The sequence below is a fragment of the Ischnura elegans genome, chromosome 5 (assembly GCF_921293095.1).
Source record: "Ischnura elegans chromosome 5, ioIscEleg1.1, whole genome shotgun sequence".
Classification (NCBI taxonomy): domain Eukaryota; kingdom Metazoa; phylum Arthropoda; class Insecta; order Odonata; family Coenagrionidae; genus Ischnura; species Ischnura elegans.
In genome coordinates, this window is record NC_060250.1 from 93,907,525 (window position 1) to 93,925,507 (window position 17,983).

Here is a 17,983-nt window from a genome sequence, read left to right on the forward strand (position 1 = left end):
TTTTGTTGTTTAAAGTAAACTTCATCAGACTGTAATATTATGCTATAGGTTCAATTAAATAGTTGGTTGTTTAAAAATTATCTATGTTTGACATCTCTAGAAACATTGGCCTTGTATAATCCCCTTATGTAACCTTGTGATGTTGAGCTCAACTTGACGTTGAACCTGATGTTTGCACCAGGCCTGTCGAGCCAGCCTCGACGTTGGATCTCAAAGGGTTAAGACATAAGGGACAAGAAGATCTCAGTATAACTCTCATCTCATTAGCAAAGTAATACCATTTCAATATCATCCCCCGAAGAGCTCAAGTTGGATTTACTATTGTCTCTCATTTGCCACAATTCACACCTAATTCCTCGCTATAGAGGTAGAGAATACCATGACTAAGCAGTACCTACTGTAGAGCTAAGCATTTTCATACAAATCCCACTTTCGAATTAAATTGTAATCCGTACCTGTGGTTGCAAAGTGATGGGCAATATTTTTCCATGTGTCTGATGGCACAAGAAATATTTTTTGTTGGAGTTGAAGGAATAAAAACCTTTCGTATTGTCATTTATTTTTTTCTGAACATAGTTTTATTTCCTCAACTCTTAAGAAATATATATCAACACTGGATGAGATTAATTCGCGGGTTAAACGAAATAAAAAAGCTAAGGGGAGAGCTAAGCCTTTTTCTTTTACTTGGCGAACTCTCGTAAAAAGCGAGGTCTCTTATCGATTGATGCCTTACGCGCTCCGCAAGACGTCGAAGCAAAACCGTTGGGAGACGACATTTCCAATATTTTGCGCGCTCAAGGGTGGTCGAACACTGCGGCAACTGGGAACGCAACTTGACTGGCTTTTCAAGGAATCACACTGTACGGCGTCTTCTATCGGAAATGCACACTTTGGCAAGGGAAACTGTGCATTCTTTATTCATAGTGACATGGTACATTTCATTGGACAGGAAATTCTATCTCAAATAATCTTAACTTTAGGCGTTTTCATGTTTACAATGTCCTAATTGATGGCTTTTAAGAATTATCAGCTTTTAATCTGCGATATTGTGTAATACACGCTTCCTCGTTTGATAATATTTCTTTGCGCCTCACTAATAACATCACTCTGATAAAAAAATCTAATTTTAAACACAGACACACACCATATGTAAACACTATCCGTTCCAACGAGTTAAAGTAAGGGTTTTTGATATTTTCACGACAGCCTTATATTGGCGATTTACCGCATGATAGCGCGACTCAAAGTTACAAAGAATTTGAGAAGCTCTGCAATGATTATGCGACATTAAAAAAGCAAATTTGGAGAAAATACCGAGTATTTTCCACATTATCCTTATCTCATAGAACGATTGTCGTCAGAGTTTTCTCAAAAATTGAATTGAACTTTGGGATATCCCGAAAATCTACTGTTGGGGTGGTAAATCGCCTGAAATAAATTCAGCAAAGCAATATCTAAGGTGATAAACGTACCTTCTTAATCTCATAATATGATCTATTAAGATGCACTTACGTAAGCACCTAAGCAAAGAAAAGCTAACTCTTGCTACCAAAATTATAATATCAGGTCTTCAGGTCAATATTATACGTTTGTACGAATGAATTTCGATGGAATAACGGCAAACAGCAACGTTTTCCTCCCGAGCTAGAGCGAAATTATCAACATTTTTCATGACCGATGTGGGTACGTGTGGTTCGACTGTTAGCTTTTTTTTCCTGAATCCAAAGCACGACTATTACAACAGAAGTACATATAGATATATGTTGTCAGTAAATGCACTGCCACCCTACACGTATTTAAATTGTTTCTGAAAAGTCGCCAGTTGCCGGGCATCCGAATTTTGCGTAATATTAAGCTATAATTAGGTTTTTTAGCTGAAAGTTATGTTTGTAATTGTGTAATCTATCAAATTAATAGTCCGGAGGGTCAAAATACTCCACGTCACTTTACCTCAACATCAACAAAATTCAAAAAAACATAATTTCGAAGTGCAATAATCTATATTGGCTAAAAAGTTCAATCAATTAATCCAATTTTTGACATTGCCTATTTTTGACGAGTGTGTCGATATTTGGTTTTATTTTTATAGTTCCAAATGTTTTCTTTAGCCTATAAGGGCCGAAATAACGACGGGCCGCATGCGGCCCTGGGGCCTCGAGTTGAAGGATGATTGAGTATTTTGTGGCCCCCTGCCAAAATCCTATTCTCCCCCTTCCTGTCTACCATTTCATTCTTTCGTAACTCCCTACCCACTTCACCTTAGCCACACAAGGCCTGCTGTTCCAGTGTCGTCGGTGAGGGTTTTCGCAAAGAATGTCAACGGGAGCAATAGGGCGGGCATCAACTCGGCGTCTCACGAAAACAAGAAAACAAAATTCCAAATGCTGGGAGGAAGACGAGGATACGAGTCACTCCTGAGGAGCACTTGAGTATTTATTTTCGTTACACCCCCTTCAAGTACATACAACAAGATGGTACTCTTATGTCCGGCGATATACACCGCTTTGAACGGTAGTGGCTAGAGCGGAAAGAAGGGGGCTTCAAATTCCCCCTGGAAGGCAGAAAGCACATTTCATGAAGAGGCTGAGGAATAATTGGCCTTACGCGTTTTTGAAACGGGGATTTAGTAATCTATAAAGTTTATAGTTTTATTCCTAGAAATAGGAAATGCCTAACTGCAACTATTCAGACTAAACTAACCGTTTTTCACTCATTGCCAAGCATAGAACATTTTTGAAAACCGTATATAATGCGCAAAAATTGAAAAAAAGATTCAAAAACAAAGTTTTCTCAAAGTCAAGATGAGAATAACGTGGAATGTGAGATAGACCGGTGTGGTAAGAGAGAAATATTCTATTTAGCATACTCCTAATCACAATATTAGAGTGTACATCTGGAATTTATTGAGGGTATGTCAATATCAATTTTTATTTATAATTTCCAATGATTTTCAATACAAATGTTTGACCAATTCCTTTGCCAACATTATCAAGAGTTTTCTGGAAATTCATTCACGCAACCATACTTTCGCGTAATCTGAGCTTGAGATTTTTTATAAATTAATACTTAGGAATTATTTCCATAAAATAACGGGAGTTCATGTATTTTAAGTATTTATTGGTTTGTCTACATTATTCTTTTCACCTTCAAAATAGTCCCCATCGGACACTTGTGCCATCACTTCTTCCAATCCTCGGATCGCTTCTTAAACTCGATCTTTGAGGTAGCCTTTAGCTCTGTTAGCGATTTCTTTAGACGCCATCTTGGCTTGTAAAAGAACTGACATTAAACGCTATTTTTATTTTTTTAAATCGGAAAATGTCACACGGAGCCATTTATGGCAAATATGGAGGCTATGGAATCGTTACAGTATTGTTTTTGGCCAAAAACAAGCAATGACAAGTGAGCCGAAAATCGCCGAGCTCCTAAAAACTCGTCTTATTTCAGCGGCTGCCACGTATAAAATAATCATTGAATTTTGCTAAAATTTTTATCACAATTATCAGGACATTTACTACAACATAATAAAATACTTTCGGCAATCAGACTCGTCAAACTCACAAGAAAGTTAAAAATGTAGCTCCCATTATTTTCGGAACAAACCTCGTATGACCGCAAGTCTAAGTTTGATGAAGGATTAGAACTTTTTCGGTCACGTATTTATTTATAAAAATCCTCAAGGTCGGCAGACGCAAAAATTTAATTTCCAAAAGCTGGCCAAGTAATTAGTTAGTTAAAAAAACGTAAAATTCCTGTATTCGATGCATTCAAGGCATAGAACAATTGAAAAAGTTCAAGAATATACATTCATTGAGGAAATTATTGATGAAGATTTGTCCAACTAAAGGGAAATGCAAAGAAGACACCTAAGGAGGATTACCTTATTATAATTATTATTTCGTCTTATTTTCTCAAGCGAATTTAGGACATTGTTGTCCTCTCTTCCAATTAACTTGATGGACAATCACAAACATCCATGCCCTGGATGGTGATCAATCCACCCAGGCCGGATTCGAACCCGCGACCTCTAGGTTAGCAGCCGGGGACTTTACCCCGACGCCACCGAGGCCGGCAAAAGGATGAGGGAAGACTTGAGGAGTTCGAGATAGATTGGAGGAAAATGGAGTTGAGATGGAAGAATGTAATGGAAGTGGAGGTAGAGGTGGATGAACAACGAAGTGCATTGTGGGTGAGGAGAGGCAGCTTCTAAATGCGATAACGAGGAGACAGAGGTATGGATGGAACGAGTACTGAGCGGGGAGGGAAAGTTGAAACCAGTGTTAGAGATTAAAATAAAAAAACATCAAAATTTTCCTCTCTCCAACAAATTCAAGACTTAAATTAATCGAAATATGTCTAGAAATATTCAATCATCGAAAAGGGTATTGATAACGATTTGTCTGACTTAAGGTAAATGCAAGAAAAAAGGAACTCGCGAGCAGGAAAGTGCCGACAGTCGTAAAAACGCTCGCAGTACAAACGTATGGGAGTAAAAAAAAAATGAACGTGGCATCTTGGTCTTAAGCCAGATCAGGTGAGGAACACGGAGAGGAGGGCGGAGGAAAGGTTGGACGGAGCTACGGAGAGGAAATCCGCTTTGGAAGAAAATAAAAATTGAAGCACTCAAATTCCCGAGTACTAAAGAGTAACACTTACGACCCCAACAACATAATCGTTCGTCTTTGAGGAGTACCGGCGTCTTTTAAAATAGCACTTGAACCACTCTCGAACACGAATACTCTCGCAGACTGAAGGTCACATGTAACGTTACATACTTAAACGATTGGATTGGCGCTTGAATTCATCAAGCGGGTTTTGGAGGGGGGTGGGAATATATTTGTGTTACGTGTGATCAAGTAATGGGTCCATAAGTTGCTTAAAAGCGAAAAAAACACTTAAAATGTCCAATAAGCCAAATACCCACGCCTATCACCGTTTGGGCTGTGAATTTTGATGAATCAGTCAGTCAGTCAATGGAATTGCCGCTATATGTTTATTTAATACTGATTTAATGTTTAATGAATAATGTTACTTAGTGTTGCTAAGGCGTTCTTGATGGAAGGAGAGGGAAAGGGAAAGCTGCTCTAAGTAGTGAGACAAAAAAGAAAACTGTAATTTGACTACGATAAAGAGGTTTTTTTTAATAAAATAAACGTCTGAAGTTTCACTCATCCTCTTGGCTAGGCAAATAATGCTTTATTAACAGACCCTTATAGCTAAAAAATTGGCGTTCCTGAAAATATGTGGCGTGATTCTATCTAAAAACCTTATTTGTCACAATTTTATGTAAAAATTACATACTTATGGTTGAACATATGCATCGCGGTGTCCCCTCTCTGCATACACCAAATATGGTAAAAAAATTATATGCTGCAAAAATATAAAGATACATTTCGCTGATTTTTCTCAATATTTAATGAAACACTCTCAGGTATGTATGTGTTGTTATGCTTACAGAGAAATAATGTGAATAAGAAAAGATATTTGCACAGCACATTGGCAATCAAGAGGTGTAACTGAATTGAAGGAAAAACATTCAACCTAAAATTTTGACTGAGAGGTTCAAAGATATTCTTACCGAATGTTTGATGGTCATTAGTGAAATGAACCTTTAACAGATTCCGGCATTGAGGAAATTAAAAAAAGGTTACAGCTGTACTTGGCTCGATTGATAGTTATACAAATCAGCTTCAACATGGCAATTAAAGGTGAGAAAAACGAGTCAAAAAAGAAAACCTTCAGTACTAGGCTTGGTAAAGCAAGAACCACATTCATTCCATCACGGTTCTTGATATCACAACGTTCAATAAGCCAATTAAAAATTAGCGGTGAGTGTGAAAAAGATATCTGAATATTCAAAGTCATCAAGAGCTCATACTGAATACGTTTCCTTCTATAAATATTCTTAAAAGAGGGGTCCATAAAACGCTGGTAGATGCAAAAATATATTTATTCCTTTCTTCACCTTCTTGTAATATTTTCATCGCTAAACTTCGCACATATATGGCAGAAAATGGCTATTTTAATACCGTAAACTCGCAAAGCTGGTGGCATAGTACGTCAAGATGAGTGCAGGATAAAAATCAAAGGTGTGACGCTTTGTGAAATTCTCAGGAAACCGCAATAAAGATCACGTGGGTGTATAATATGCAAATTGTTTGGTGAAGAAAGGGATCATTATAAATTAATAAAAGAGAAGGAAACTTGACGTAAGGAAGAGAAACGCTGAAAGAAAAAGAGCTGGGAGAAGTTAAGACTTAAAATTAGATAGGGATACCAAGTAGTAGAAATATTAGAGAAGAATTCAGCCGAGAAAATTAAGCCGAAGATCGATCAATATGGAAGAATACGTTAATGAGACTAATTATCTAGTGAGATATAAATGCCTCCGAATGCATGATTTTGCAGGGATAAATGCCCAAGGAAAGTCTAAAAGTGAACTTTGGTTCTGAAGGAAATCACATATAAGCAGAAAAAACAAAATAACAAAAAAAACAAGAGGAAAGTGAACTTTAAGGATATAAAGAAGAGATACAGTGTCTAAGCATGCCTGAAGATAAAAATGACGTCAAAATAGATGTTATAGAAATGAATTGATGATCCAATTTCCAATGAGGAACATAAATGAGGGAGTAAGAAGCCAAGGGGTACAAGTGATTTTCTTTATAGAAAAATTTAAGCGCAGAAATTGATAGAAGAATTATACAAAAACTTGGTAGCCAAGAGGTACGAGTGAGTATCTGTTTTGTGCTAACATCGAGTGGAAAATCAATTGCACATCTAAATATCTAGTTGATCTCGTCTGTTTTCTTCAACTAATTTCTGTATCTAACTCTAAAACATTTTTTGTACCCCTTCGCTTCTCTCCCTTCTCAAATAATTTTTTTTCAAACCGCGTGCCAAACTTTCATTCATTTAAATTGAAGCAAACCTGGGTCGGTATTTATCGATAACATACATGAATCAAAAACGTATGTCCCATAAACATCATTCGTAATTTGAACACAACTATCCAAACATTATCATTTTTGTTCTGAGTAAAAACCTTCTATCAAATACTTTCCAAGATGTGCATCATTTTCAATGGCTGGTAGGTAAGAAGTACGAATTTCGCCGATGGCCTTGATGTAACTCAATCCTCCTGCGTGAGTAGCTGATAAATTTATATTAATTTCAAGGTAAAATTTCCCCAGGATCGGGAGTCAAACTTTCGACTTTCCGGGCCACTGCACAGACTACTGCCCTATCCAGATTCCTAAAATTTCAGGTATTTAAATCCAACGAATGCAAATTAATGCCAATTTATTTTTCTCGTGGTAATAAGGGGTAAATCACATAGAGGTTTAATAACACTAAAAAACGTCTTCAATTCAATTCCACCTCCACGAGTAGGGTAATAAGAAAGATCACGGAATCGGCCTCCTGATTACGAGAATAAAATAAGAATTACTGAATAAAAAATAAGAGTGAATAGCTAACTCAAGAGGGGAGGTTACACGTCTCCTGATTACTTAGGAAATATATGAATATGCGAATGAAAAGAGACTTAGTCGCACCATAATTGGGGGGTAGATAAAATGCACAATTTTCAGCAAATTTTCACGTTAAATTATCATTTTATAAACAACAATTTTTTAAATTCAGAAAAATATATTCCACCATTTCTAGAATCATCTAAAAGCTATAGTTAAATCTGGAACGATAGATTTTTTTCTGAAAAAAGTCTCTGCGGAGATTTTCTCGCATTGTGTTAGAAACACCTATTATATGAAAAAACACCTATTATTATAAATATGTCTCAAAATTATGATGAAAGATGCTAACACTTACGTTATTACTCTTAAGAAAATATTGGAATAAAAAGTCTTACCACACACTTTACTTTTTGGGCGAGCATTTAGGTTCGCGCCTTGAAAGGCGAATATCTCACTCAGGCAGGATTCAAACCCGCGAATCTTTTTCAGGAGGAACGTTACCCCAATCACGTACCTGAAAAGACTGTTCTCTTGAATCAGCGCCTGAAACCGTTCGGCCACGCTACCCAATACAACTCAATGTGAGAAATTAAGTTAGCAGGCGTATTAAGCTACTAATCGTTGGTTTCTAATTCAGGCTATTTTGATTTCGCACGGCGAGCGTAATTGTCGAGGAGTAAGTCGACGGAAAGAAAAGACAAGGAAGACCACGAATAAAATACATATAGCAGGTAAAGCAGGATGTGAATCATTTGAAATGCGAAAGTGGGAAAAGATTAGCCCATAGGAGAATTGAGTGTAGAGCTACGTGATACCATTCTAAAGCCTGAATCACTCGATCATTTTTTTTCGTCGCGAAAGTGATCACTATCGCAATCACTTTTCCCGTCGCGAAAAGCGATCGCGCTAGTGATCATTTTTCTGAATCACACGGTCACTCCCACCGTCGCTTTTCGCATCATTTCCGATATCATAGCTCGTTGTCATAGGACCCGCATCACGAAAATATATAGCGTTTGTTTATCTATGTCGTTCTTACAATTGTCAAACGCTGCGCTGTAATCACACCATACGGCCATGCGTTCTGATTGGCTGATATGGGGTTATAGGGACGGAAAAAGCGACCGGACGAGTGATGAAAAATAGCGATGAGAATCCTCATCGCGATCGCGAAAAACAATTACCGGCGACGATCATTTTGCGAGCGATCACTCTAGTGATCGCGATAGTGATCACTTTCGCGACGAAAAAAAAAATGGTCGTGTGATTCAGGCTTAAGGATTGTTGACCAGTAATGATGCTGGTGTGTGGGTATATACCTACTTTTCAGGCTGATGATTATGGCTAAATTCAAAATAACTATTATTTATGGGCTACAACAAAAATACCTGTACTGAAAACAAGTAGTAGTGGAACCACGGCAAAAAATTAATTATGGTCAGACTCTCGAGTGAAAACAATTTTCATTTCGCTTCACGCCCTAATTAGCAAATGACCAACACGGTTATTTCTCACGGCCCGCTACTACAGAGGCCGTTTGGGAAGAGGGTTGTTTGGGATGGAAAGCGTTGGAACGCGCTCGCAAGAGTTTTATCACCCGTGGAGCCTCCTTTTGGGCTCTCCGAGGGGCGTGGGTGGGACACGGACCAAAGTAGAGGAGACGAAGGGAATTCTCTTGACTGCGCGGTGCGTTGAAATTCACGCGCGCGATTGCGTGGGACTGGCAGACACACGTGGGCCACCTAGCCGCCATTTGTCAAAAGGAGGTAGGAATGGGAGGGGGAAGCCGTCAATTAAGCGGAGGAGGGGATGGAGTGGAAATTCCTCTCTGAGAAAAAAAAATAGAGAGCGTGGGATATGGCTTCCGGCTTAAAGGTGGTGGGAATCTTGTGAAGCCCGCATTGTTGAGTGTCTCCGAGATTGGTTGATTACTTAAGGTGGTTCCATAGCGAGCGAATAAATCAATCCAATAATAATCCGTTCAGCCAATATCATTGCTAGCCTTTAAGGGAACCACCTTATGACCACTACTTATTTCCCAAGCAGTCGAATTTTGCGCAATGAGTAATTCCTAAAATATTTACGTTTTGATCATACAATTTTCAAGGTTCATGAAGAAGATGTTTTAAAATATTAAATTGACTGATTGTGGTCGCGTCACAGTAATAGTTTGAATCAATTTAAGAATCATTTATGCCAAATTGAAGTTCTTCCTTGAAGAAGACGCATCTCTTCGTTTGAAATGGTCCCATTTGCTTCATTTTCGCGAAGGGTGACTTTTTTCAAATCTTATGTGATCATTTTGAAACAAAAATCAGGGTGCAAAGAGAAGACGTGTGCCAATTTTTTAAATCTCAAACATAACCTATTATTTAAAAAAATGCTGAGGAAAAATTCAGAAGCTTCTGGTACTAAAAATGTTGACTACGACCTACAGTACACATCCTGAAAATTTTGATATAATTGCGCAAGTTTTAAACAAATTATACGCAACGAAAAAAGGGCACCATGCAGGAAAATTCTATTCCCTGGGCTACCTTACACCCGGAATATAGCTTAAGGGTGTTCGATGTATTCACGAGGGACCAATTCCCGCAACCATTCCGTCAAAAGCCATGAGCTCCTCCTGCTAGGCTACCGAGTTACCCGATAATTATACATGCAGGATTAATGATTTCTATGATAGCTCTCTAGACACGCCTCTACACAGCAGTGAAGCAAGTATAAATAAGAAATAAAGGCATTGCATCCTTAGTGCGCGGCGAGGAACTCTTTCATGATTACATACACATATATGGCTTTGAATTATGCTAATAATGAAATCAAGATCCTATTTTTTTTCAATTTTTATTCAAATTTGAATTGAAAGGTGGCAGTAAAAAGTTCTAAAGTTAGCCTTGAAAATTTAGAATTCATTCTCACGTGAGTCGAGAAAAATCAAAATTAACTAAAGGGATACTAAAAAACCAAATATTTGGAAAATAAAACTGGAATCCTGGTCTTCAGAAAACTTTCACACTCTCTTAATAGAGCTAATACAAAATCATAACGACTCCATAATGATATTAGAAGAAATTTGTTTCTTTTTCCGCGCTCAAGACTGCATACTCCATCTAAATGATAAGTGATGATTCATCGTCGGCCTCGGTGGCGATGGGGTAAAGTCCTCGCCTTGCCAAACCGTAGGTCGCGGGTTCGCATCCCACCTGGGCAGGTGGTCCCTATCCAGGGCATGGGTGTTTGTGAATTCCTCCGCTGTGTTGTGCTGTCAACGGGGAAGTTGAAAGTAAATAAATATAAGTCTACGCACTTGGAATTATCGTAGGGGCCATTATTACTTAGATGTACCCTCTAAGTTCTAAATTACCTATACGTACACTCTCACCTATAATAAACGCTCTTATTTTTTGTCTACATAATCAAGGTGATCAATGACGTATTTTACATTATACATTGTTTGCCATTTTTCTATCTTCATAGAGAAGTCCTTGAATACCGCCACTGGAAAATTTATATGAATAAAAGCTACATCAAATACAAATTACAAACTTAAATGTCGACAGCCTCCGATACCTCACAAGATGCTACTAGAAGTTTTAAAGTTGAATTCAAGGAAATCGTAAAAGCGTTTCAGGGTGAGAAATTAATCCGTAAAATTTCTCGGTTTTGCAATTATGTCGCCATTAAATTCTGGCACGCTGTACATTTCACTCAAGTGCGTGCGTGGGTGGGTGCGAGATGGGTGAGCTCGTGAGAAGCGAAGTGGGGGAAGGAAAGTTGCAGATATAAAGCGTGACACAGGAAGAGAATACGTAGCTAGATGGCGAGGGAGAGATCTGAGAGTCACTGTGGAATCCAACGGAGGGAAATCGAGGTGAGGCCCACGAATTCATGAGCACTGGATATTCGAGAGATTTTATAGGAAGGTCAATTATTGAAGACGTTTTTAGCAAAGCTTCACGTAGAGATGACGCGGAAAACTCAGGCCCAGGTAAGAAAATACCAATGAAAGATAATACCACGCCATAGAAACTTGGACATGGCATTACTTTTGCAACATGCAATCCTAAGACTGACAATTTAATACGATTCAGCTTAAGAAGCATGATATGGTATGGTGTTTGGAGGAGGCGACCAGCAGCTAAGCTCATTTGCGCCGCAAGGGAAGGGAAGGGTGGAGAGAAACCCGGCGTCGGCATTGGCCTACTCTTAACGAAAGGCACCAAGGGGACAACAGGTTAACGTCCCATCCGACGGACGGAGTGTTGCACTTTAAGTGACCTCAACATATCACTCAAGAAGGGATCGAGTAGCCTCTGAAAAACTCTGCCACCGTCGGTATTTGAATCCGGTTCTATTGGGTGGTAAGCTAGCTTTATAGCCACCGCACCAACCCGATTCCGCCTCAAAAATAATGCTCCGTAGGCAAATCTTTCCGGCAGATGTGACCGGAAGCAACTCGTAGTGTGGCCATTTCCATTATGCTGCATTGATATTGTAAAAAAACAACTTTGCTGCCTAGAGGGTCTATAGCTCGTCATTGATACCTAATTATAGGATTGGGATACTCCCCGTGATGTTCCGACCCTCCATATCTGGATCCGCTTTCGTCCAGAGAAAGGGAAGAGATCACTGAACTAAACGGATTTTTGAGGAGGAATGCAAGGATGCCACGTGGCTTTTGCGATTAAATACCCACGGACAAATGCCCTCTAGAGATCTAAATGACCAGTTTTTTCTAAATTTCAATCATCATCATGCCAAAATGCTTTTTTTTTCTCGTGAATGAACTTCTAAGAATAGTAGTTCACGCTGTTCACACTTATAAAACGTCATAAAAAGCGTTATGCAGCGTGTGCAAAACTTACTCAAGCTCATGACAGAAAAAGCTGCTCAAATGGTAACAAAGAGATGATTAAATACCAGTGCCGTGGTCAGGCGGTGGAGTTAGGGAGTTAAAACCTCTTTAGAGCCAACATAAGCATTTCACCATCGTCTGATAATATGGAGGAAACAATTTGAGAATATTTTAACATATTTTGATAACATTGTGAAAAATGAGGATGAGATGATTATTTTATTAAAATTATTCCACCAGAAGGTTCATTTCGATGAATGGGGATTAAAGTCATACCGGAATAAACCACTGGGGTATCAATTTCTCTCATTCAGAGAAGTGAGGCATCGTCATCTTCATAGGCCTCCTTGCTTTGTAATGACGTGCTTTGGAGAGTTCGGAAACTCAACCAGGATTTTGAATCCAGTATCGCTCGATCAGTAACCAAACTGTCTTCTATCCTTTGGACAAGAACCCTCCTTCACAGTGCTCATTCCTTTAACATTCACCTTTCCTATTGTATGTCCCACGTCTTCGATATCACCTCTGCTTGCAGCGGAAACAAGCTGCTCGTATCGCAATGGAATAAATTATCTCATTATCTATCGCCTCACCAAATCAAAGCATTCACTTCAGCTTTTCTCCATGAATAAATACGTATTAAAGAGAGAAAAAAAACAAAGCCCAAGACATAAAAGGTCCAAAAAGAAACAAGAAAAAGCGCCGTTTTATTCTAATTTCTCCACGTTGTTTCGGGATTTACTACGCGTGTCTTCATTGTCTCAAACTACAGTTTCGCCAGCGTTTCACTCTGCTTCCTCATGTTAATGAAGTGAGGAGGTAGATTTTCGACGGCCTAATAGATCTCATCCGATGTTCTGTGTCCCTTCGTGATTTGTTTCTGCATTCCCGCAGGTCCCGTGCAAACACTTTCCCATATACATGAGGGAGGAGAACTGCGGCAGCATGGTATATACAATAGTATGCAGGAACCATACGTGAAGGGCAAATTACAAACGGAAAAGGTATCTTAAGATATGGCCGTCAAAATTCAGCATCCTCACTTCACCGAATTGAAGTAGCGGACTGATAGGTCTGCAAAACTATCTTCCGACATGACGAAAACACGCGGAGTACACCCCGATTCTTCTTCAAAGCGTTGCTTTTCTGGGAGAAAGTATTTTACATATTATATGAACTTAATTTGTCTTCTCTTTATAATATGCAATGAAACTATTCCTGTGGCATAAATGCATGGAAAAAACTTTAATGGGTCAGGTATTGATGCATTTACCTTAAACCCCGAATGCTGGGCAATCGCTTCATCGAAATCATCCCGCGTAGGCTTAAACAAGCAAAAAGAAAACCGTAGATTCTAACCCTCCAAAGTGAACTTACCCGTTTTGAAAATCTTGACGGTATTTTTTTTTCTTTTTGCCTACGATAAAGGATAAATGTCGTAATTTCTAAGCCCTGACCGCTGGATAAATTAGGAATACAGCAGCTGAAGCTAAAATCATAACGGGAAGATACAAGAGGATGGGGTCATTCGTGTCTCCCCACGAGCGAATATAAGCCCGCCCACCTTCTGACCCGCGGATCCGCAATATCGGATCTACGAAAGGGGAAGGGGGGAGGGAGGACCCGATTCCTCCGAGGCATTTTCGCTCGTCTTCTATTTTTTTCATGTTCTTATTGTCGTCCTTAAAGGTCGCCGCATGGAGGCAGTGCGGAGGCGAAACACTCATTCATCCAGAAAAACTGATCTTGAGCATCTCAGAGCCGCATGAAACAAAAAAAATATTCCATAATCTTCCGCGTTGATTTAATTCGCGCATTTTCTCAGTATGGGAAACAGACATATTTGTGCTCGCGAATATAAATTTTTTTTTTATAAAAATTTGATCGAAAAATCAAAAGAATACGAGAGCTAAATGTGATTTCAGCTTGAGCTAATCGCAAATGCGGATTGAGGGAATTTTAACTCCTGCATTGTGGAAGGTTACACGGGATTTCCACCGGGTAAGGTTCTCCAACTCCATCTCTGCCGACGTTTCGATGGGCGAGTTGTCCTTCGAAACGTCGGCCGAGATGGAGTTGGTAAACCTGATCCGGTGGAAATCCCGTGTAACCTTCCACAATTCTATACGCCGGGAAAACCTACGATCAAACTCCTGCATTAAAAAGGTGAAATATGATAATATTTCGTTATTCTCCACGTCGATTATATTTGCGCATTTTCTGAGTGTGGGAAGCAGTCGTATGTCCTCGACAACATGAATCTAAAAAATTCAAATTTGTCGCACAAAATGAAAAGAACCAGAAAACTAAAAGTTATTTCAGCTTCAGCTAATCACAAATGCCGATTCAGAGAATTAAACTCCCACATAAAAAGATGAAAGAAGATAATTCTTCGTAATCCTCCGCGTCGATTAAATTTGCGCATATTCTGTGAATAAATAAATTCATTTGTTAATCTAGGAGTCTGAACGCCTTTAGAACATAATATTATAGAACATAATATTCTGAGGATGAGAAACATGACGTATGTGCTCGTGAGCGAAAACAAAAAATAAAAATTTATCGCAAAAAATCCAATCAGGAATCAGCAAATTACAACATATTTCAGTCAAAGTTAATCGTAAATGTCAATTCAAGAGAATTGAACTCCCTAAAAAATTGAGAATCTAAAGGACGTTATGACTCCTGTACGTTCTCATGTAAAATAAGATTACATGCAATAAAAAGTCACTGTATGAAATGAGCTACACCATTACTCATTCTGGAAATTGTCATTTAAGCGAAAACTGCCCTTCTTTTCAATTTTTGGACTCCATATAACTTCTTTTTGCACCGATAACGGAATACAGTATCAGTAAAATATATTATATATATATGCTGTAAAATTAAATTTCTGCGTCAGATAGTTTTAATTAAATATTAATGCATTTTTTAAAGAAAACATATTCTGCTACGATTCAAATGGTTTGCTGTCCATTGCAGCCAAAAAAATAGTGTAAGTTAGAATTTCATAATTCCAATGCCTCGAACGAGAGAAAAAACGTATTATGTGCCTCAAACTCACAATTACAATTTAAAAAATCATATAATTACATTTTTTTACTTTTCATTGCATAAAGAAATACTATGCAGCATAATAAATGGGTTATTGCTGCGAGTAGTTAAAAGATTTTACTCACTATTACGAAGACAAGCGTATAAGTGGATTATCTCGCTATTTTCTCTCACGCCATCTATTCGAACTGGAGTTGGATATCGGTCGAAGGACCTCATTGGCGTAGAAACGACTTTCTCCACAGACAAGATAGAAGACGATGGGTGGTTGCAGTAGTGCGATGAGGATATTCGTATGCATAGCGTATAGCTTTTACAGGTGAATACAACCGAAATTATGATTGGAAAATACTATTCCTTTCGCTAGAAGGAACAATCAAAAAAATATAACGAGTTTATCGAGTAAATTAGGGGTTTCAAACTAACATTTACACCATCAAGTTCAACGAGGCCGTCAGACTGTGCCATTATTATAAAGGGAAGAAGGGTTAGTACTCTTGTAAAAGAGTGAATAATTAAATGTTAAATTGTTATAACTAATATTAAAATTACTTAATTCAATAAAAAAATTGGCTACTGGGTGATAAAAATTCCAATCCGTCCCAAAACTAAATGATTAGCAAATGTATGTACCTCTGAATATCAATTGTGATTTACACGGTTAGTTGGGAAAAATTATCAAATTTTTTGGGCTATATTACATGTCACTGCATAGAAGCGAATTCAAGTACAAAATAGAAATTAGGGGTAAATTCTGCCTAATTTTTAAGGTTATTCTACACAAAAAGGGCTCTCTTCTGATAGAGTAATTTTAACGTGCATTGACAGCCACAACGAGCTATCAGAGGTTGGCATAACAGCAATGAGGACGATAATACTGTATCCAAAGATGAGAAAAAATGGTAGAAAAAAATTAAGAGGACTAAGGCACTCACGATGTCTGGTTGTCCCTGTCCTTCTCCTTGTCTTTTTCCTTGCCGCCACCGAAGAGCCGATTGTGACGCCCACCTTGGTCATCCCCCAGGCCGTACAGATACGCTATGGACGCCATGGAAAATCCTCACACCAATTTCCGCCGACCACACTTAACAACTCCTCTCCTCCGATTAGAACAGGGCACTTATTACTTTATATATATCCTTTATAAATATACTAATTATTGTCGCACAGGAATGTGACCCAACGGCCACAGTGGTGCCCACCGCCGTCTGGCGGAGGGTAGAAAAAAAAACAATAAAATTATCCGGTGACCAAGAGGGACGGCTCGGGACAAACGGGAAACGAACCAATGACCATGAGCAGGAAGTGCGTGGCACAACTGGGCCGTCCACTTATCTTGAAAAAACACGGTTCCCACCCCAATTTGTAGTAGCTATTTTCCCCCAAACCCCTGACTACGACACCAACCACCACCGACACCACCACAGCAATCAGGAGTACCACCACCGCGGGCTGGCGCCCTCGGCACCGGCGACTGTAGCGCCGGGCCCCGCTGCGACACGCGTCGCTCTATCCTCGACCGCCATGTCACGGCCGTGGAGCGACGCCTCCGTCTGCCGACGCCGCCTCAAGCACCATCACGGCCGACGCCGGGGCGTCGAGGTGTAAGCCGCCGCGGCGAGGCGCCCGGGCGACGCGCTCCGATGCCGACGACAGCCGGGCGACATAACATTTTTCGCTCCCGCCCCACCACCCTGCTGCCGCGATAGAGTTGTGTGTGAGGGAAGGGGCGTTTGTAGCGGGACGGGAGGAACAAAACGTCCACCACCGCACCCCCTCCTCGCTTTCACCCCCGAAAAAAATCGCACGCCCGCTATCCCGCCGCGCCGATCTCTTCTGACTTGAGTCTACATGCTGGGGTGCCGTAGTGTGATGCGGCACGGGCCTGTAGTGCTCGGGACAGGGGTAACAGTGAGATGGAGATATGGGATGGTGCAGATAATGGGAGAAGTAGTGCAGTATGATGGGAGAACAAGAAGAGTCTTATCTGGTAGTGAGAGGAATGGAAGAGAAAGGAAAAGATTTTTAAAATGGGATTGTTAACACGAACAATAGGGTCAAGAGTGAAGGAGGAGAAAGGAAACGGTGAGGTATTTTGAGAGAAAGGGATGGTTACAGATGCAGTGCGTAGCGTAGAGTCCCCACGTCAAGCAGGACCGCTGCAAACGAGTACAGAAAACGTGACGTAGGAGTGGGGGACACGGAAGAATGGGTTAAAAGTGGGAGAGTTCGAGGGGTTGAAAAAGATGAGCTCGGAAGAACACAAGAGGGGGGTAGCTATGGGGGAGAGGGGTATGCAGGAGGGAATCAGGGGGTCTTGTAGATGACCCCGCCCCCCTTGTCTGACCACTTTTTCACGCTGAAGATGACTGCTGGCGGGGAGATCCCCCTCTTCCGGGCGGGAATGCGCAAGGAGTACCCCAAGGGCGCGGTAGGGGACCGCCCGAGTTAAAAAGGACGGCACAAAGAGGCGCCGACACCGCCGGCCGCCCGCATCCGCGACCGCACCACAAACAAGGCAGTCACCGCACGCGGCACATGGCCAAACCCACCCGCCCGCTCCCCGACGCGCCCTGCACCCTCCAGAGGCGAGGGG

At 40.1% G+C, this 17,983-nt stretch overlaps 1 protein-coding gene across 4 annotated transcripts in view; it reads right to left on the reverse strand.

The window, feature by feature from the left end:
* The window catches only part of LOC124159274 (potassium voltage-gated channel protein Shaker), a 636,146-nt gene that overhangs the window by 436,530 nt on the left and 181,633 nt on the right, over positions 1 to 17,983 (reverse strand). For 2 of the 4 annotated variants that reach the window (XM_046534974.1, XM_046534973.1), the window contains exon 1: positions 16,323 to 17,167. The exons of 1 other annotated variant lie outside the window; for it this stretch is intronic. In XM_046534974.1, coding sequence (XP_046390930.1) covers positions 16,323 to 16,438 — 116 coding nt within the window. In that variant the 5' untranslated portion in view covers positions 16,439 to 17,167. Of the gene's footprint in view, positions 1 to 16,322; positions 17,171 to 17,983 lie in introns of those variants that run through there. One more of the 4 variants, XM_046534975.1, reaches the window with a different exon arrangement.